Source organism: Panulirus ornatus, chromosome 56 (assembly GCF_036320965.1).
Source record: "Panulirus ornatus isolate Po-2019 chromosome 56, ASM3632096v1, whole genome shotgun sequence".
In the NCBI taxonomy this organism is placed as follows: Eukaryota; Metazoa; Arthropoda; class Malacostraca; order Decapoda; family Palinuridae; genus Panulirus; species Panulirus ornatus.
The window spans coordinates 16,384,162-16,401,501 of record NC_092279.1 but is presented as its reverse complement, the minus strand read 5'-3'; the positions used below and the strand labels follow the sequence as shown (position 1 = coordinate 16,401,501).

General features: G+C 39.6%; 1 protein-coding gene across 2 annotated transcripts in view; it reads left to right on the top strand.

Moving 5' to 3' along the window:
- The first annotated feature begins 354 nt into the window (after positions 1–354).
- The window catches only part of Nemp (Nuclear envelope integral membrane protein), an 88,287-nt gene continuing 71,301 nt past the window's right edge, over positions 355–17,340 (top strand). For both annotated transcript variants that reach the window (XM_071693951.1, XM_071693950.1), the window contains exons 1-4: positions 355–512; positions 13,283–13,345; positions 14,603–14,724; positions 15,769–15,967. In XM_071693951.1, coding sequence (XP_071550052.1) covers positions 398–512; positions 13,283–13,345; positions 14,603–14,724; positions 15,769–15,967 — 499 coding nt within the window. In that variant the 5' untranslated portion in view covers positions 355–397. The remainder of the gene's footprint in view (positions 513–13,282; positions 13,346–14,602; positions 14,725–15,768; positions 15,968–17,340) is intronic.

Sequence of the window (17,340 nt, the reverse complement as noted above, 5' to 3'; positions counted from 1 at the left end):
GACATTAATACAAATTTTTGGTCTTGAGATACTTTATAGTACTCTGTATCAACTTTTAACCTAATCTTATTTTGTTCTTGTCAATAATGATCTCACCAACTTTTTTCTGTGTTAAGGATCGTTTATAGGGAGAGTCTAAGATGAATATCAGACAAATAAAGCAGGCAAATAAAGAGATTTTAAATGTTTCATTGGTGAACTAAATCCATTTTACTAAAGATGAACCAAATCTATTTTGCTGAAGATGAACCAAATCCGTTTTTACTTAAGATGAACCAAATCCGTTTTTACTTAAGATGAACCAAATTTATTTTATTGAAGATAAATAGAAATAGGCTCCTTACTCCCAAGAAATGTACAATACGTCCGTCGGTAGAATTCAAGTTAGTGTTTAAAGATGGCGGTCATAACAAACATCACTAAACGTGTCCAGGCATTGCATTTGTCCCTGTGTTTTCTTATTTTGATTTGTTTGAAGTCAGTTATAACCGAGAATGAAATGCCTAACATAGGTAAGTTGATGGATCCTACCGATTTCTTTCTACATAAAGACAAAGTCATATTCATAACGTAAGGCTTGCCACTTTGAAACCGAAGCTATATCTAGGGTTGGAGGTTTCTATAAGAATTTGCTTATTTTTACCAGTATAAGGTCATGGAATGATTTTTCACTATTCGTCAAACAACTTCAAGCTTGCAATATATTTTAAGAAATAAGCAAAATTGTTTCTGGAATAATGCGTTAATAATCTGAGATGTGAATGTAACTATTATTTTTACGTTAGTGCTATTAACTTTGATCAACTCCTTAATGATTTTAGTCATTTAGTTTTTAAGAGTTTTTAGTCATTTTGAAATAATTCTTTTTTATTTCTAGTTCAGGTGTAATTTGGTTCTCATTGTTAATCTGTACCTTAATGTACTAAGAGGTCCACATTGGAAATAAACGTATATGATCATATTTTATTTGCTGTTTTTGGTGAATTTAGAAACTATGTATTATCATTATGCATATGCATTCAGCAAAGGTGTATTTGAACCATATATTTTTCTGTTTCATGTTTCTACCTGTCACTTTGGTAGGTAGTAGTTGGTAGGCAGCCAACGACCAGTGAGGTATATTACCAGTACTACCAGCCTGGGTATCGGGAGGGTTAGTCACTGCAGTGTAGTGGGCCAGCACTTTAGTGGTTGTCACATTGCACTCCTCTGACCCAGGTAGCTGTCTTTTCTTTCTGCCTCACCCACAGGTGGACCACTGGTGTTCTGTCCACAGACATACATAATATCCTTGTCATACATAACACTTGACAGCAATCAACTTGTACAACACATTCTTCATGATTAGATTTCCCTGTGGTGAGCACTGCACTAGCCCTGCCTTTTGGCTAAATGTTAGGAGCAGTAGATATAAGTAGTAGGTAAGAACATTTAGGCAAGAGCATTAGGTAGTAGTCGTTGGTAGGAACTTTAAAACGAGTTTTTCCATAGAAGTCAGTAGGAACATTAGGTAGGAGCTCCTGCAAACACTGCACTAGAGTTGCTCTCTGCCAGTGGCCTGTTAAGAGTGAGGCATTAAAGGCTAAGAAACAGCATTGGAGTTCACTTGTTATGGAAACTCTGTTACCGTGGCCAACCTCATGAAGGATTTTTGTTGGGAACAGGTAGCAGATATGTAGGTAGATAGATAAGCCTGTTACCATATTATTTTGTCTTTGATTCATAGACATTTCTTTTCCTAGGATTACTTAGCAAGGATTTAGGGTTGGTATGGGGGCTGAGTTTGGAGAATAAGGGTCCTTCAGATTTACTAAGCTCTTGAACATAGCATGACTCCAATGGTTATCAATTATTAGGTATAAGTATTTTAGATCTGCATCAAAGTTAGCTTTGGGAAGTGACACCTTTTGTTTTAGGGGCTGTTTGTAGTTGTTTGTGATTACAGGACTACTTATAGAGCATAATTTGTAGCATTCTTTTTGTCAAATGACATTGAATAAGGTGACAGTATATATCTGGGAAAATGCAGGGTTAATTGAAATAAAAGAAAATAATCCCTTTGTAGAAAATCAGCAGAATTAATGAAACCTCATCTAACCTTGCAAATCATTCAAATTTACCTTAATTTCCAGTATTCCAGTAAAAATATACCATTCACACATGAAAATCCACCACTAACAAACAGATGACACTGGGTGATTCCCAACAGAATATAATTTTGGTAAATATCTACTATCATATAGGCAACCAGGTGAGGTACTTACGAGGCTCTCGCTCATAGCACTATTTGCAAATAATTTGCTTTTGCTAAATAGTATTGTATACTTCACTTATGTTGTCTGTCTAATTTGGAAGTCTTCAGTCATAGAGTGCAGAGCCCTGGAAAGTTAGGGAGGTTTTTAGTATGTAGGTTTATTGAATAATTTGAAAAATCTGGTAAATTAACCATGTTTATTGCTGTACACACAGATCTGGTGTCTACATCAAGGTCATATGTTCCCCAACTTGTTAGTGTACTCATTAGGATTCTGTCAAAGTTATAACTTTAGTTGTTTGTGAAGGATGTCATCTCCACATACTGATGGAGTATGCCTTCCAATTGAAATGATTGTGGGGAAAATGTGACCCCCAAAAGTATGGCTAGAGTTCTTCATGGTCAGATGCATGAGATTCCGTCCAAGTTGATGAGGATGGGACAAAATGAAATAATGTCTCAGTTTGATTGTTACCTTGCAGGACGTGAATTGAAGGCATCTGCATTTGAAAGAGATCTCTGAGTTGGTTTTGTGCTTAATTTATCACTAGATAATTGTGGAAGAGGCAAAATCTCTGGTGGGAGATGTAAGAATTGCATTCAAATATACGGACAAGGACATGTTCATAAAATGATTCCCAATGTGTCAGGCCAATACTGGATTATGCCGTTTCTCACTTGAATCTTCTACCAGTTCTGGGTTATTAGCAAACAACTGATTGACTTCCCAGGCCCCCTTCACCTCATGCAGACTGCATACTTGCCCATCTCTCCATTACCCTTGCATTTCCTTTCCTCACCACCCCATCCATACACAAATTAGACAGCCAAGGTGACATTACACAACCTTGCGACAAATCAGTCTTCACCTGAAACCATTCACTCCTCTGTTCCTGCTTGTACTCATACCTTACACTCTTGCTAAAAACTTCTTATTGCTTCTAGTAAATTTTCTTCTGCATCATATATTTGTAAGATGTTCCACAAGGCATTTCTATTAACCATATTGTATACTCTCTCCAGATCTTTAGATGCCACATACAAATCCTTCTTTTCCTCCATGGTGTAGGTGTTACTGTTCATGACCATGATGCACTCACAGGCCACCCAGTTTCAAGTACATAGGTTCAAATCCTAGTTGTAGCAGTCGGTCCATAGTCAACCCAGCTGTTCATCCACCCCTTGGGGTTGATTGATGAAATGGGTACCTAGCTTAGGCTTAGGCTTAGGCTAGGGATGGAACCATGGAAGCGGAAGTGAATCATAGGGTGGGGGAGGGGGCGAAAATTTTGGGAGCATTGAAGACTGTATGGAAGTCGAGAACATTATCTCGGAAAGCAAAAATGGCTATGTTTGAAGGAATAGTGGTTCCAACAATGTTGTATGGTTGCGAGGTGTGGGCTATGGATAGAGTTGTGCGCAGGAGGGTGGATGTGCTAGAAATGAGATGTTTGAGGACAGTATGTGGTGTGAAGTGGTTTGATCGAGTAAGTAATGTAAGGGTAAGAGAGATGTGTGGTAATAAAAAGAGTGTGGTTGAGAGAGCAGAAGAGGGTGTTTTGAAATGGTTTGGTCACATGGAGAGAATGAGTGAGGAAAGATTGACCAAGAGGATATATGTGTCAGAAGTGGAGGGAACGAGGAGAAGTGGGAGACCAAATTGGAGGTGGAAAGATGGAGTGAAAAAGATTTTGAGTGAGCGGGGCCTGAACATGCAGGAGGGTGAAAGATGTGCAAGGAATAGAGTGAATTGGAACGATGTGGTATACTGGGGTCAATGTGCTGTCAATGGATTGAACCAGGGCATGTGAAGCGTCTGGGGTAAACCATGGAAAGTTGTGTGGGGCCTGGATGTGGAAAGGGAGCTGTGGTTTCAGTGCATTATTACATGACAGCTAGAGACTGAGTGTGAACGAATGGGGCCTTTGTTGTCTTCCTAGTGCTACCTCACGCACATGAGGGGGGAGGGGTTTGTTATTTCATGTGTGACAGGGTGGCGATGGGAATGAATAAAGGCAGACAGTATGAATTGTGTACATGTGTATATATGTGTATGGCTGTGTGTGTATATATATGTATACGTTGAGATGTATAGGTATGTATATTTGCGTGTGTGGACGTGTATGTATATACATGTGTACATGGGTGGGTTGGGCCATTCTTTCGTCTGTTTCCTTGCACTACCTCGCTAACGCGGGAGACAGCGACAAAGCAAAATATATAAATAAATAAAATATATATATATATATATATATATATATATATATATATATATAGAAGCAGTGAAAAGTTTTTATCGACGATGTAAGGCATGTGTACGTGTAGGAAGAGAGGAAAGTGATTGGTTCTCAGTGAATGTAGGTTTGCGGCAGGGGTGTGTGATGTCTCCATGGTTGTTTAATTTGTTTATGGATGGGGTTGTTAGGGAGGTGAATGCAAGAGTTTTGGAAAGAGGGGCAAGTATGAAGTCTGTTGGGGATGAGAGAGCTTGGGAAGTGAGTCAGTTGTTGTTCGCTGATGATACAGCGCTGGTGGCTGATTCATGTGAGAAACTGCAGAAGCTGGTGACTGAGTTTGGTAAAGTGTGTGAAAGAAGAAAGTTAAGAGTAAATGTGAATAAGAGCAAGGTAATTAGGTACAGTAGGGTTGAGGGTCAAGTCAATTGGGAGGTATGTTTGAATGGAGAAAAACTGGAGGAAGGAAAGTGTTTTAGATATCTGGGAGTGGATCTGGCAGCGGATGGAACCATGGAAGCGGAAGTGGATCATAGGGTGGGGGAGGGGGCGAAAATCCTGGGAGCCTTGAAGAATGTGTGGAAGTCGAGAACATTATCTCGGAAAGCAAAAATGGGTATGTTTGAAGGAATAGTGGTTCCAACAATGTTGTATGGTTGCGAGGCGTTGGCTATGGATAGAGTTGTGCGCAGGAGGATGGATGTGCTGGAAATGAGATGTTTGAGGACAATGTGTGGTGTGAGGTGGTTTGATCGAATAAGTAACGTAAGGGTAAGAGAGATGTGTGGAAATAAAAAGAGCGTGGTTGAGAGAGCAGAAGAGGGTGTTTTGAAAGTGTTTGGGCACATGGAGAGAATGAGTGAGGAAAGATTGACCAAGAGGATATATGTGTCGGAGGTGGAGGGAACGAGGAGAAGTGGGAGACCAAATTGGAGGTGGAAAGATGGAGTGAAAAAGATTTTGTGTGATCGGGGCCTGAACATGCAGGAGGGTGAAAGGAGGGCAAGGAATAGAGTGAATAGGATCGATGTGGTATACCGGGGTTGACGTGCTGTCAGTGGATTGGAATCAGGGCATGTGAAGCATCTGGGGTAAACCATGGAGAGCTGTGTAGGTATGTATATTTGCATGTGTGGACGCATGTATATACATGTGTATGGGGTGGGTTCCCTCCACCTCCGACACATATATCCTCTTGGTCAATCTTTCCTCACTCATTCTCTCCATGTGACCAAACCATTTCAAAACACCCTCTTCTGCTCTCTCAACCACGCTCTTTTTATTTCCACACATCTCTCTTACCCTTACATTACTTACTCGATCAAACCACCTCACACCACACATTGTCCTCAAACATCTCATTTCCAGCACATCCATCCTCCTGCGCACAACTCTATCCATAGTCCACGCCTCGCAACCATACAACATTGTTGGAACCACTATTCCTTCAAACATACCCATTTTTGCTTTCCGAGATAATGTTCTCGACTTCCACACATTCTTCAAGGCTCCCAGAATTTTCGCCCCCTCCCCCACCCTATGATCCACTTCCGCTTCCATGGTTCCATCCGCTGCCAGATCCACTCCCAGATATCTAAAACACTTCACTTCCTCCAGTTTTTCTCCATTCAAACTCACCTCCCAATTGAATTGACCCTCAACCCTACTGTACCTAATAACCTTGCTCTTATTCACATTTACTCTTAACTTTCTTCTTTCACACACTTTACCAAACTCAGTCACCAGCTTCTGCAGTTTCTCACATGAATCAGCCACCAGCGCTGTATCATCAGCGAACAACAACTGACTCACTTCCCAAGCTCTCTCATCCCCAACAGACTTCATACTTGCCCCTCTTTCCAAAACTCTTGCATTCACCTCCCTAACAACCCCATCCATAAACAAATTAAACAACCATGGAGACATCACACACCCCTGCCGCAAACCTACATTCACTGAGAACCAATCACTTTCCTCTCTTCCTACACGTACACATGCCTTACATCCTCGATAAAAACTTTTCACTGCTTCTAACAACTTGCCTCCCACACCATATATTCTTAATACCTTCCACAGAGCATCTCTATCATATGCCTTCTCCAGATCCATAAATTTTTTTTTTTTTTTTTTTCATACTATTCGCTATTTCCCGCGATAGCGAGGTAGCGTTAAGAACAGAGGACTGGGCCTTTGAGGGACTATCCTCACCTGGACCTCTTCTGTTCCTTCTTTTGGAAAAAAAAAAAAAAAAAATGCTACTTACATATGCTACATACAAATCCATTTGCTTTTCTAAGTATTTCTCACATACATTCTTCAGAGCAAACACCTGATCCACACATCCTCTACCACTTCTGAAACCACACTGCTCTTCCCCAATCTGATGCTCTGTACATGCCTTCACCCTCTCAATCAATACCCTCCCATATAATTTGCCAGGAATACTCAACAAACTTATACCTCTGTAATTTGAGCACTCACTCTTATCCCCTTTGCCTTTGTACAATGGCAGTATGCACGCATTCCGCCAATCCTCAGGCACCTCACCATGAGTCATACATACATTAAATAACCTTACCAACCAGTCAACAATACAGTCACCCCCTTTTTTAATAAATTCCACTGCAATACCATCCAAACCTGCTGCCTTGCCGGCTTTCATATATATATATATATATATATATATATATATATATATATATATATTTTTTTTTTGCTTTGTCGCTGTCTCCCGCGTTTGCGAGGTAGCGCAAGGAAACAGACGAAAGAAATGGCCCAACCCACCCCCATACACATGTATATACATACGTCCACACACGCAAATATACATACCTACACAGCTTTCCATGGTTTACCCCAGACGCTTCACATGCCCCGATTCAATCCACTGACAGCACGTCAACCCTGGTTTACCACATCGCTCCAATTCACTCTATTCCTTGCCCTCCTTTCACCCTCCTGCATGTTCAGGCCCCGATCACACAAAATCTTTTTCACTCCATCTTTCCACCTCCAATTTGGTCTCCCTCTTCTCCTCGTTCCCTCCACCTCCGACACATATATCCTCTTGGTCAATCTTTCCTCACTCATTCTCTCCATGTGCCCAAACCATTTCAAAACACCCTCTTCTGCTCTCTCAACCACGCTCTTTTTATTTCCACACATCTCTCTTACCCTTACGTTACTTACTCGATCAAACCACCTCACACCACACATTGTCCTCAAACATCTCATTTCCAGCATATCCATCCTCCTGCGCACAACTCTATCCATAGCCCACGCCTCGCAACCATACAACATTGTTGGAACCACTATTCCTTCAAACATACCCATTTTTGCTTTCCGAGATAATGTTCTCGACTTCCACACATTCTTCAAGGCTCCCAGAATTTTCGCCCCCTCCCCCACCCTATGATCCACTTCCGCTTCCATGGTTCCATCCGCTGCCAGATCCACTCCCAGATATCTAAAACACTTCACTTCCTCCAGTTTTTCTCCATTCAAACTCACCTCCCAATTGACTTGACCCTCAACCCTACTGTACCTAATAACCTTGCTCTTATTCACATTTACTCTCAACTTTCTTCTTTCACACACTTTACCAAACTCAGTCACCAGCTTCTGCAGTTTCTCACATGAATCAGCCACCAGCGCTGTATCATCAGCGAACAACAACTGACTCACTTCCCAAGCTCTCTCATCCCCATATATATATATATATATATATATATATATATATATATATTTTTTTTTTTTTTATACCTCGTCGCTGTCTCCCGCGTTTGCGAGGTAGCGCAAGGAAACAGACGAAAGAAATGGCCCAACCCCCCCCCATACACATGTACATACACACATCCACACACGCAAATATACATACCTACACAGCTTTCCATGGTTTACCCCGGACGCTTCACATGCCTTGATTCAATCCACTGACAGCACGTCAACCCCTGTATACCACATCGCTCCAATTCACTCTATTCCTTGCCCTCCTTTCACCCTCCTGCATGTTCAGGCCCCGATCACACAAAATCCTTTTCACTCCATCTTTCCACCTCCAATTTGGTCTCCCTCTTCTCCTCGTTCCCTCCACCTCCGACACATATATCCTCTTGGTCAATCTTTCCTCACTCATTCTCTCCCTGTGCCCAAACCATTTCAAAACACCCTCTTCTGCTCTCTCAACCACGCTCTTTTTATTTCCACACATCTCTCTTACCCTTACGTTACTTACTCGATCAAACCACCTCACACCACACATTGTCCTCAAACATCTCATTTCCAGCACATCCATCCTCCTGCGAACAACTCTATCCATAGCCCACGCCTCGCAACCATACAACATTGTTGGAACCACTATTCCTTCAAACATACCCATTTTTGCTTTCCGGGATAATGTTCTCGACTTCCACACATTTTTCAAGGCTCCCAAAATTTTCGCCCCCTCCCCCACCCTATGATCCACTTCCGCTTCCATGGTTCCATCCGCTGACAGATCCACTCCCAGATATCTAAAACACTTCACTTCCTCCAGTTTTTCTCCATTCAAACTCACCTCCCAATTGACTTGACCCTCAACCCTACTGTACCTAATAACCTTGCTCTTATTCACATTTACCCTTAACTTTCTTCTTCCACACACTTTACCAAACTCCGTCACCAGCTTCTGCAGTTTCTCACATGAATCCGCCACCAGCGCTGTATCATCAGCGAACAACAACTGACTCACTTCCCAAGCTCTCTCATCCCCAACAGACTTCATACTTGCCCCTCTTTCCAAGACTCTTGCATTTACCTCCCTAACAACCCCATCCATAAACAAATTAAACAACCATGGAGACATCACACACCCCTGCCACAAACCTACATTCACTGAGAACCAATCACTTTCCTCTCTTCCTACACGTACGCATGCCTTACATCCTCGATAAAAACCTTTCACTTCTTCTAACAACTTGCCTCCCACACCATATATTCTTAATACCTTCCACAGAGCATCTCTATCAACTCTATCATATGCCTTCTCCAGATCCATAAATGCTACATACAAATCCATTTGCTTTTCTAAGTATTTCTCACATACATTCTTCAAAGCAAACACCTGATCCACACATCCTCTACCACTTCTGAAACCACACTGCTCTTCCCCAATCTGATGCTCTGTACATGCCTTCACCCTCTCAATCAATACCCTCCCATATAATTTACCAGGAATACTCAACAAACTTATACCTCTGTAATTTGAGCACTCACTCTTATCCCCTTTGCCTTTGTACAATGGCACTATGCACGCATTCCGCCAATCCTCAGGCACCTCACCATGAGTCATACACACATTAAATAACCTTACCAACCAGTCAACAACACAGTCACCCCCTTTTTTAATAAATTCCACTGCAATACCATCCAAACCTGCCGCCTTGCCGGCTTTCATCTTCCGCAAAGCTTTTACTACCTCCTCTCTGTTTACCAAATCATTTTCCCTAACCCTCTCACTTTGCACACCACCTCGACCCAAACACCCTATATCTGCCACTCTGTCATCAGACACATTCAACAAACCTTCAAAATACTCATTCCATCTCCTTCTCACATCACCACTACTTGTTATCACCTCCCCATTTACGCCCTTCACTGAAGTTCCCATTTGCTCCCTTGTCTTACGCACCCTATTTACCTCCCTCCAGAACATCTTTTTATTCTCCCTAAAATTTACTGATAGTCTCTCACCCCAACTCTCATTTGCCCTTTTTTTCACCTCTCGCACCTTTCTCTTGACCTCCTGTCTCTTTCTTTTATACTTCTCCCACTCAATTGCATTTTTTCCCTGCAAAAATCGTCCAAATGCCTCTCTCTTCTCTTTCACTAATACTCTTACTTCTTCATCCCACCACTCACTACCCTTTCTAAGCAGCCCACCTCCCACTCTTCTCATGCCACAAGCATCTTTTGCGCAATCCATCACTGATTCCCTAAATACATCCCATTCCTCCCCCACTCCCCTTACTTCCATTGTTCTCACCTTTTTCCATTCTGTACACAGTCTCTCCTGATACTTCCTCACACAGGTCTCCTTCCCAAGCTCACTTACTCTCACCACCTTCTTCACCCCAACATTCACTCTTCTTTTCTGAAAACCCATACTAATCTTCACCTTAGCCTCCACAAGATAATGATCAGACATCCCTCCAGTTGCACCTCTCAGCACATTGACATCCAAAAGTCTCTCTTTCGCACGCCTGTCAATTAACACGTAATCCAATAACGCTCTCTGGCCATCTCTCCTACTTACATAAGTATACTTATGTATATCTCGCTTTTTAAACCAGGTATTCCCAATCATCAGTCCTTTTTCAGCACATAAATCTACAAGCTCTTCCCCATTTCCATTTACAACACTGAACACCCCATGCATACCAATTATTCCCTCAACTGCCACATTACTCACCTTTGCATTCAAATCACCCATCACTATAACCCGGTCTCGTGCATCAAAACCGCTAACACACTCATTTAGCTGCTCCCAAAACACATATATATATATATATATATATGATGCTTTCTCTTGTACATCTCCCAACCATTTGCATTGTTTCCCTGTAAGTTTTGTCCATGTACCTCTCTTTTCTCTTTTACTAACGGCTTTTCTTTGTCATCCACCTGCTCAGTACCCTTCCTCACCTGCCCACCTTCCATCTTCTACATGCAGCACACTTAAAAGTATGTAATTAGAACAGTATAATATATTCTTAACCCTTTCGCTGCATAAGTTTTCTGATGGTGGTGCCTTGAAAAGTGTCAATTATTCACCAAAAGATGAAATTATTAATTTGATATTTTCTATTACTTTATCAATATTAAGAGGTGTAATGACTCTAGAATTTCTTGGAATCCATAATGGTTAAGAGAAAAAAAGATGATTTACATAAAAAAAATGCAAAAATATATGAAAATTTGTCTCCCATAAATGGCACATAAATTCATTCAATAAAGTGAATAAAGAGCTGAAATTATTATTAGTGTGAATCACATCATGCATCAATAACAATAACAATGATCACTGTAAGAAGTGAAGGATCTTTTTAATGAAAAATAAAAGTTTTTCTCTTTGCTAAGTTTTCATTTTTTAACTTCTGCCTCATAGTAAATTTTGGTGTTATACAAAATGCTGTATTATATACATTATGGAATATTTACATCTAACTTTAATGAAACATTTGGCTAATATCCTAAGTCTTAAAAGTGATACCTGTAGCTAAACATCAAATCTTTTATATCAGTTAAATGCTATCTGAATGTGGGAGACTTTGGGCTTGAACAGTCTCAGTCTTATACCATTTGTGTACTGGAACTGTTGTAACTCAGCTGGCTGATGGAAGTAGGTCTGGTGTTTCCATCTCCCTTTTATATCTCTTAAGGCATTATAATCAGCATTCATTAACATCCTCAAACCCAATCCTGCTCTCAGACTCTGCCAAAATGGTTTCGATTTCTGCATCACTTGCAACCATCTTATGCTTGCTACTCAAGATTGCTATGAGAAAATTGAAACATTTCAGAAACTATAACCACGAACTTAAAACACTATTTGGCAGTTTTTTGTAACCAAGCTGTATCAGCATAAAAGTAAGATTAAAACATAAAAGTTACATAGTAGTTACTAGTTAATTAATGAATAACATTACAATCAAAATGCAATTCAAGCTTAATTTAATCCTGTGCCATTTATTTTGTGATTATATATGGGCCTCCATGGTAAAGTATTTAGCGTTACTGACCATGGGCCAACCTGGGGTTGGACCCACATAGGCTCAAATCCTGGGTGTGGCAATCAGCCTATGCCCAACTCAAGTGTTCATCCTCCCATCAGGGCTGGTCAGTAAATGGGAACGTAGCTTAGGCTAGGATGTGTGTGTGTGTGTGTGTGTGCATACATACATAGGAGTAAAGACATGGTTCATATATACCATGTTATGAGACTGGGCAGCACGAGGCTAAAACTTTCCCTGTAACATAAAAATATCAATCATAAGAGGTAAATGGCTACTCACTCATTGTATAATCACATGTTAGTAAGAATTACATGCTTCGCTGCTTACACTCTCTATAACCTGTGGGTCATTTATACTTAGGATATAAAACATTGTTCTGTATATCATAGGGTAATATAATGTCTATAGCTTGCTTATAAGTAAAAGTCCAAGCTCAGGCATTGTACACGTGGACTCTGAATGATGAAAATATTGACATATGCTGGCATTTTAGTGGCTTATTACAAAGTATCAGAAATATAGTGGTATTTCAAAAGACAGATACTTGAATACTGTATAATTGAATAATATATAACATACAACAGTTACAAAAAAGATCATTAAGATTTACCTCAAAACACAGAAAGCTATAGATCATCTAATCATGTGATCAATCTGTATACAAACTTTGAGTGGATTGTTACTCACAAATAGCAGTATGCCAGATATATGGTGGGCTTTTCAAGGATGTAGGAGGTATTTTTTCTTGTAGTAGAGGGGGAAAGTTTTTCAGAATCCATAGGGTAAATTGGATTGTCATTCATAAGAATACATATGTGAGCAGATATGTCTGCTTGATGCAGTAAAAGGGTTAAAGAAATATAGAAAATTATCTATACTGTTATTCTTTATTTTAAGACTGAAGGAAACATTGGTGGTGCCATGAGATGATATATGTTTCATAAACTACATTGTGCCAGTGAAATACCTTACAGGGAATATTGCAGTTTCTGTATAATAATTGGACTTTTTAATGATTACAGCTGGTATTCAGAAAGGGAGGTTAAACCAGTCACCTCCTAAGCCAAAAGCTGCAGAAGAACAAGGTAGGAAGTGTTTAGTATTGTCTGACCATTTATTGACTTTGACTCATTTCCAGTGGGTGAATCATGTGTATACAGCCTCTTACCTCCCTCATACACATTCTCAAACCTTGTCCAGTGAGTTAAAGTGAAACATGAATTTCCATATTAATAAAAAAGCTTCTTACTTTTTCACTACGCATGCCAAGTTGAGTTGTCATATGAGGTCAGAATCACCATCCATACTTTCACCTTCATAAACAGAATGGTTCTGTTGCACCCAATAAGATTTTCTTTTCAGCAACTACATCTGAAACATCCCTGGTCTTAGTAGATTGTTTTACTCCATCTACTCATCTCACAAAGGTCTACCTATTTTCCTTGTACTTTCAACTGCATTTTACCATTTTATGTTTTTTAGACCAGTCTTTCATATACCATATGTTCTAAAAGACCCTATCAACTTCAAAAACTGTCATCCATGTGCATTTCTTATTCTTTCTTCACAGTACATACCTTTCTTGCATTATTTTGTAGTTTGTTTTTATCCCATTTCCAGCCATGGTACTGCAGTTGGAAGAAGGAAAGAAGGGAGAAGGGTGACATGATCACAGCCATTAAATTTTTAAAATGGATTGTTGATCCAGACAGCGACCAGTTCTTAGGGAGATACAAGGATAGAACATCCAGTGGACGTGATATAAAAATGAGCAAGAAACTTGTCATAAAGATGTAAAAAAGTACTCTAATTTTGTAAGAGTGGTGGATAAATAGAATAAACAGAAAAGGATATGTTAATTGTGAACAGTATTCAGAAGTATAAAGAGATGTATGACGGTAGAGAATGTTCAAGAACTTAGGTCCCATGAGTGTGAAACTCCATTTTTGCACAGCACAATTAGGCAGTTACATACACACTTTAAATTTTACAACCATGGAAGAGAGAAGAGTGAGGGAAGATTTGATCACAACCTTTGGGTTTTTAAAACATCAGTGATGTGGACATTGAACAACACTTCAAGAGATACAGGGATAGAACAACCAGAGGACATAACGTGAGAAAGTTACTTGTTAGAAAAGACTTAAATAATTTTTTTTATAGTATGAGAGTGGTGGATGAATGTAATAGAATGACTGAGGACATGGTTAATGTAAATAGCATAGTAAATTTATAAGACTGTATGTTAGTAGAGAACATTGGACCCCTTGAGTGTAAAACTCCCTCCTCTTACATTACAAACTCACATTAAATATGTTAATGATTTGCATTCCTCTTTCCAGATTATTTTTTAATGTCTGCTGGAAGAGAATTGATTATCAGAGGAGATGGCACAAATAAGCTACATGTGTTTTGTCACAAAGGGGAACACAAGACTCTTGCAACTCTCTTCAAAACTATAGAGGTGAATTACATTTTTAAATGTATAATTCCTCAGAAACCCATGGACTTTATGTTTTACTCTATCATACAGTGGATACATCAAAAATATTAATTTGGTATAAATACAATTGGCTATACTTAAAAAAATAATTCATGTAGAATCTACCTTCAAGATTTTGTGGTATTAACAGCTCCACAAGATCAGAAAGACCTACTCATAGTATGTATACTTTTTAAACTAATTTTTGATAATCATATGTAACATAGATAACACCTAAAGAATGTTTACAGTTTTCTCATTTGAAGGCAGCTGGCATGTAAATAGCCTCTTGCCAGATTGAGCCATCTACTTTTTCAAAATTTTCAGTAATTTCAACATGAGTAGAAGCCTGTTCAGTGAGTTAGAATACATAACCTTCATAACAAATTGTAATTACACAAAAATTGTTGAGAGGAGAAGTGGTTTTTGGAACTCTTAAATGCTAAATATCATTTTCACCAAGTCTTTCTCTTTCTCTCTCAAAGGATCACAGAAACCCACTGTCAATATTTATACTCTTTAAACTAATTTTTGATTATTAAATGCAATATAGTCATCACTTAAAAACTATGTACAGTTTTCTCATTTGAAGGCAGCTGGCACCTTGCTTGCTAGATTGAGCTACCTACTTTTCCAAATTATAGATATTTTAACATAAGCAAAAGGTTGTTCAGTCAATTAAAATAGAAAACTTTTCATAACATTACTTTGAAGTTATACAAAAATTGTTGAGAGGAGAAGTGCTTTTTAGAACTCTTGTATGCTAAATATCATTTTTACCTGTGGCTTCTCTCTCTCATTCCCTCCTCCGACTTGTTGATGAAAAGACTTTGTCCCTGTGGCTCCATGTGGCTCCATTTGGAAGACTGTTAGAATCTCTTCCTTCTCCCCTCAGAATTTATCCAGTTTAAAAGAACTTTGTTTAGAAGGTTGTATATGTATTCTATTTTCTACATTGAATTAATGAAATATTGTTAGACAGGACCATTACATTTGTGTGATAAAGATTATTGTTTTTATTGAAAGCTTCGTCTTGAAATTGAAGGAGACAGTTTTCACCACTATGAGGGACCGAATTCGACATTTGTCAGACAAGAACACCAAGAATCATCATGGTTGTCCTTTTACCCATGGCGATTACGGACTTTCAAATTAGACCTTTTTAAGCAGTCATGTGTTGGAATTGAAGCAAGTACTCGGTTTACAGTTGGTCTAAGGATACGATGTAAGTACTATCATTGTGCCTGCATGTTTGCTTTTACTTCTGAATAATCTTGTCAGCTTTTGTACTATTCTCATACAGCACACTTGTATACACATTTAACACAAGGTTCTTGGAGTGAGAGTATGCAGTCTATAGGGGTGGTGGACTTGGAATATTGTGCAAATGGAGGAAGTTAAGAGAAATTTGAATAAGAGCAAGGTTATTAGTTTAAGCAGAGGATATGGTTATTGCACACAACATACATAAATATATGATGTATATTCATGTGAGAAACTGCAGAAGCTGGTGACTGAGTTTGGTAAAGTGTGTGGAAGAAGAAAGTTAAGAGTAAATGTGAATAAGAGCAAGGTTATTAGGTACAGTAGGGTTGAGGGTCAAGTCAATTGGGAGGTGAGTTTGAATGGAGAAAAACTGGAGGAAGTGAAGTGTTTTAGATATCTGGAAGTGGATCTGGCAGCGGATGGAACCATGGAAGCGGAAGTGGATCATAGGGTGGGGGAGGGGGCGAAAATTCTGGGAGCCTTGAAGAATGTGTGGAAGTCGAGAACATTATCTCGGAAAGCAAAAATGGGTATGTTTGAAGGAATAGTGGTTCCAACAGTGTTGTATGGTTGCGAGGCATGGGCTATGGATAGAGTTGTGCGCAGGAGGATGGATGTGCTGGAAATGAGATGTTTGAGGACAGTGTGTGGTGTGAGGTGGTTTGATCGAGTAAGTAACGTAAGGGTAAGAGAGATGTGTGGAAATAAAAAGAGCATGGTTGAGAGAGCAGAAGAGGGTGTTTTGAAATGGTTTGGGCACATGGAGAGAATGAGTGAGGAAAGATTGACCAAGAGGATATATGTGTCGGAGGTGGAGGGAACGAGGAGAAGAGGGAGACCAAATTGGAAGTGGAAAGATGGAGTGAAAAAGTTTTTGTGTGATCGGGGCCTGAACATGCAGGAGGGTGAAAGGAGGGCAAGGAATAGAGTGAATTGGAGCGATGTGGTATACCGGGGTTGACGTGCTGTCAGTGGATTGAAGCAAGGCATGTGAAGCGTCTGGGGTAAACCATGGAAAGCTGTGTAGGTATGTATATTTGCGTATGTATATACATGTGTATGGGGGTGGGTTGGGCCATTTCTTTCGTCTGTTTCCTTGTGCTACCTCGCAAACGCGGGAGACAGCGGCAAAAGAAAAAAAAAAAAAAATTATAGACACTGTTCAAGAGACAGGGCCACATTAAAGGAAAACTCCCTCCCTGTACAGTACAAATAGGTAATTACAAATACATACACAAGTGAGATGTGATCTGAGCACCACTTTTAAATTTATAAAAATATTGACAGTTTGTATAGTGAAGTTTTTCGATAGATGTAAGAATAGCGCAGCAA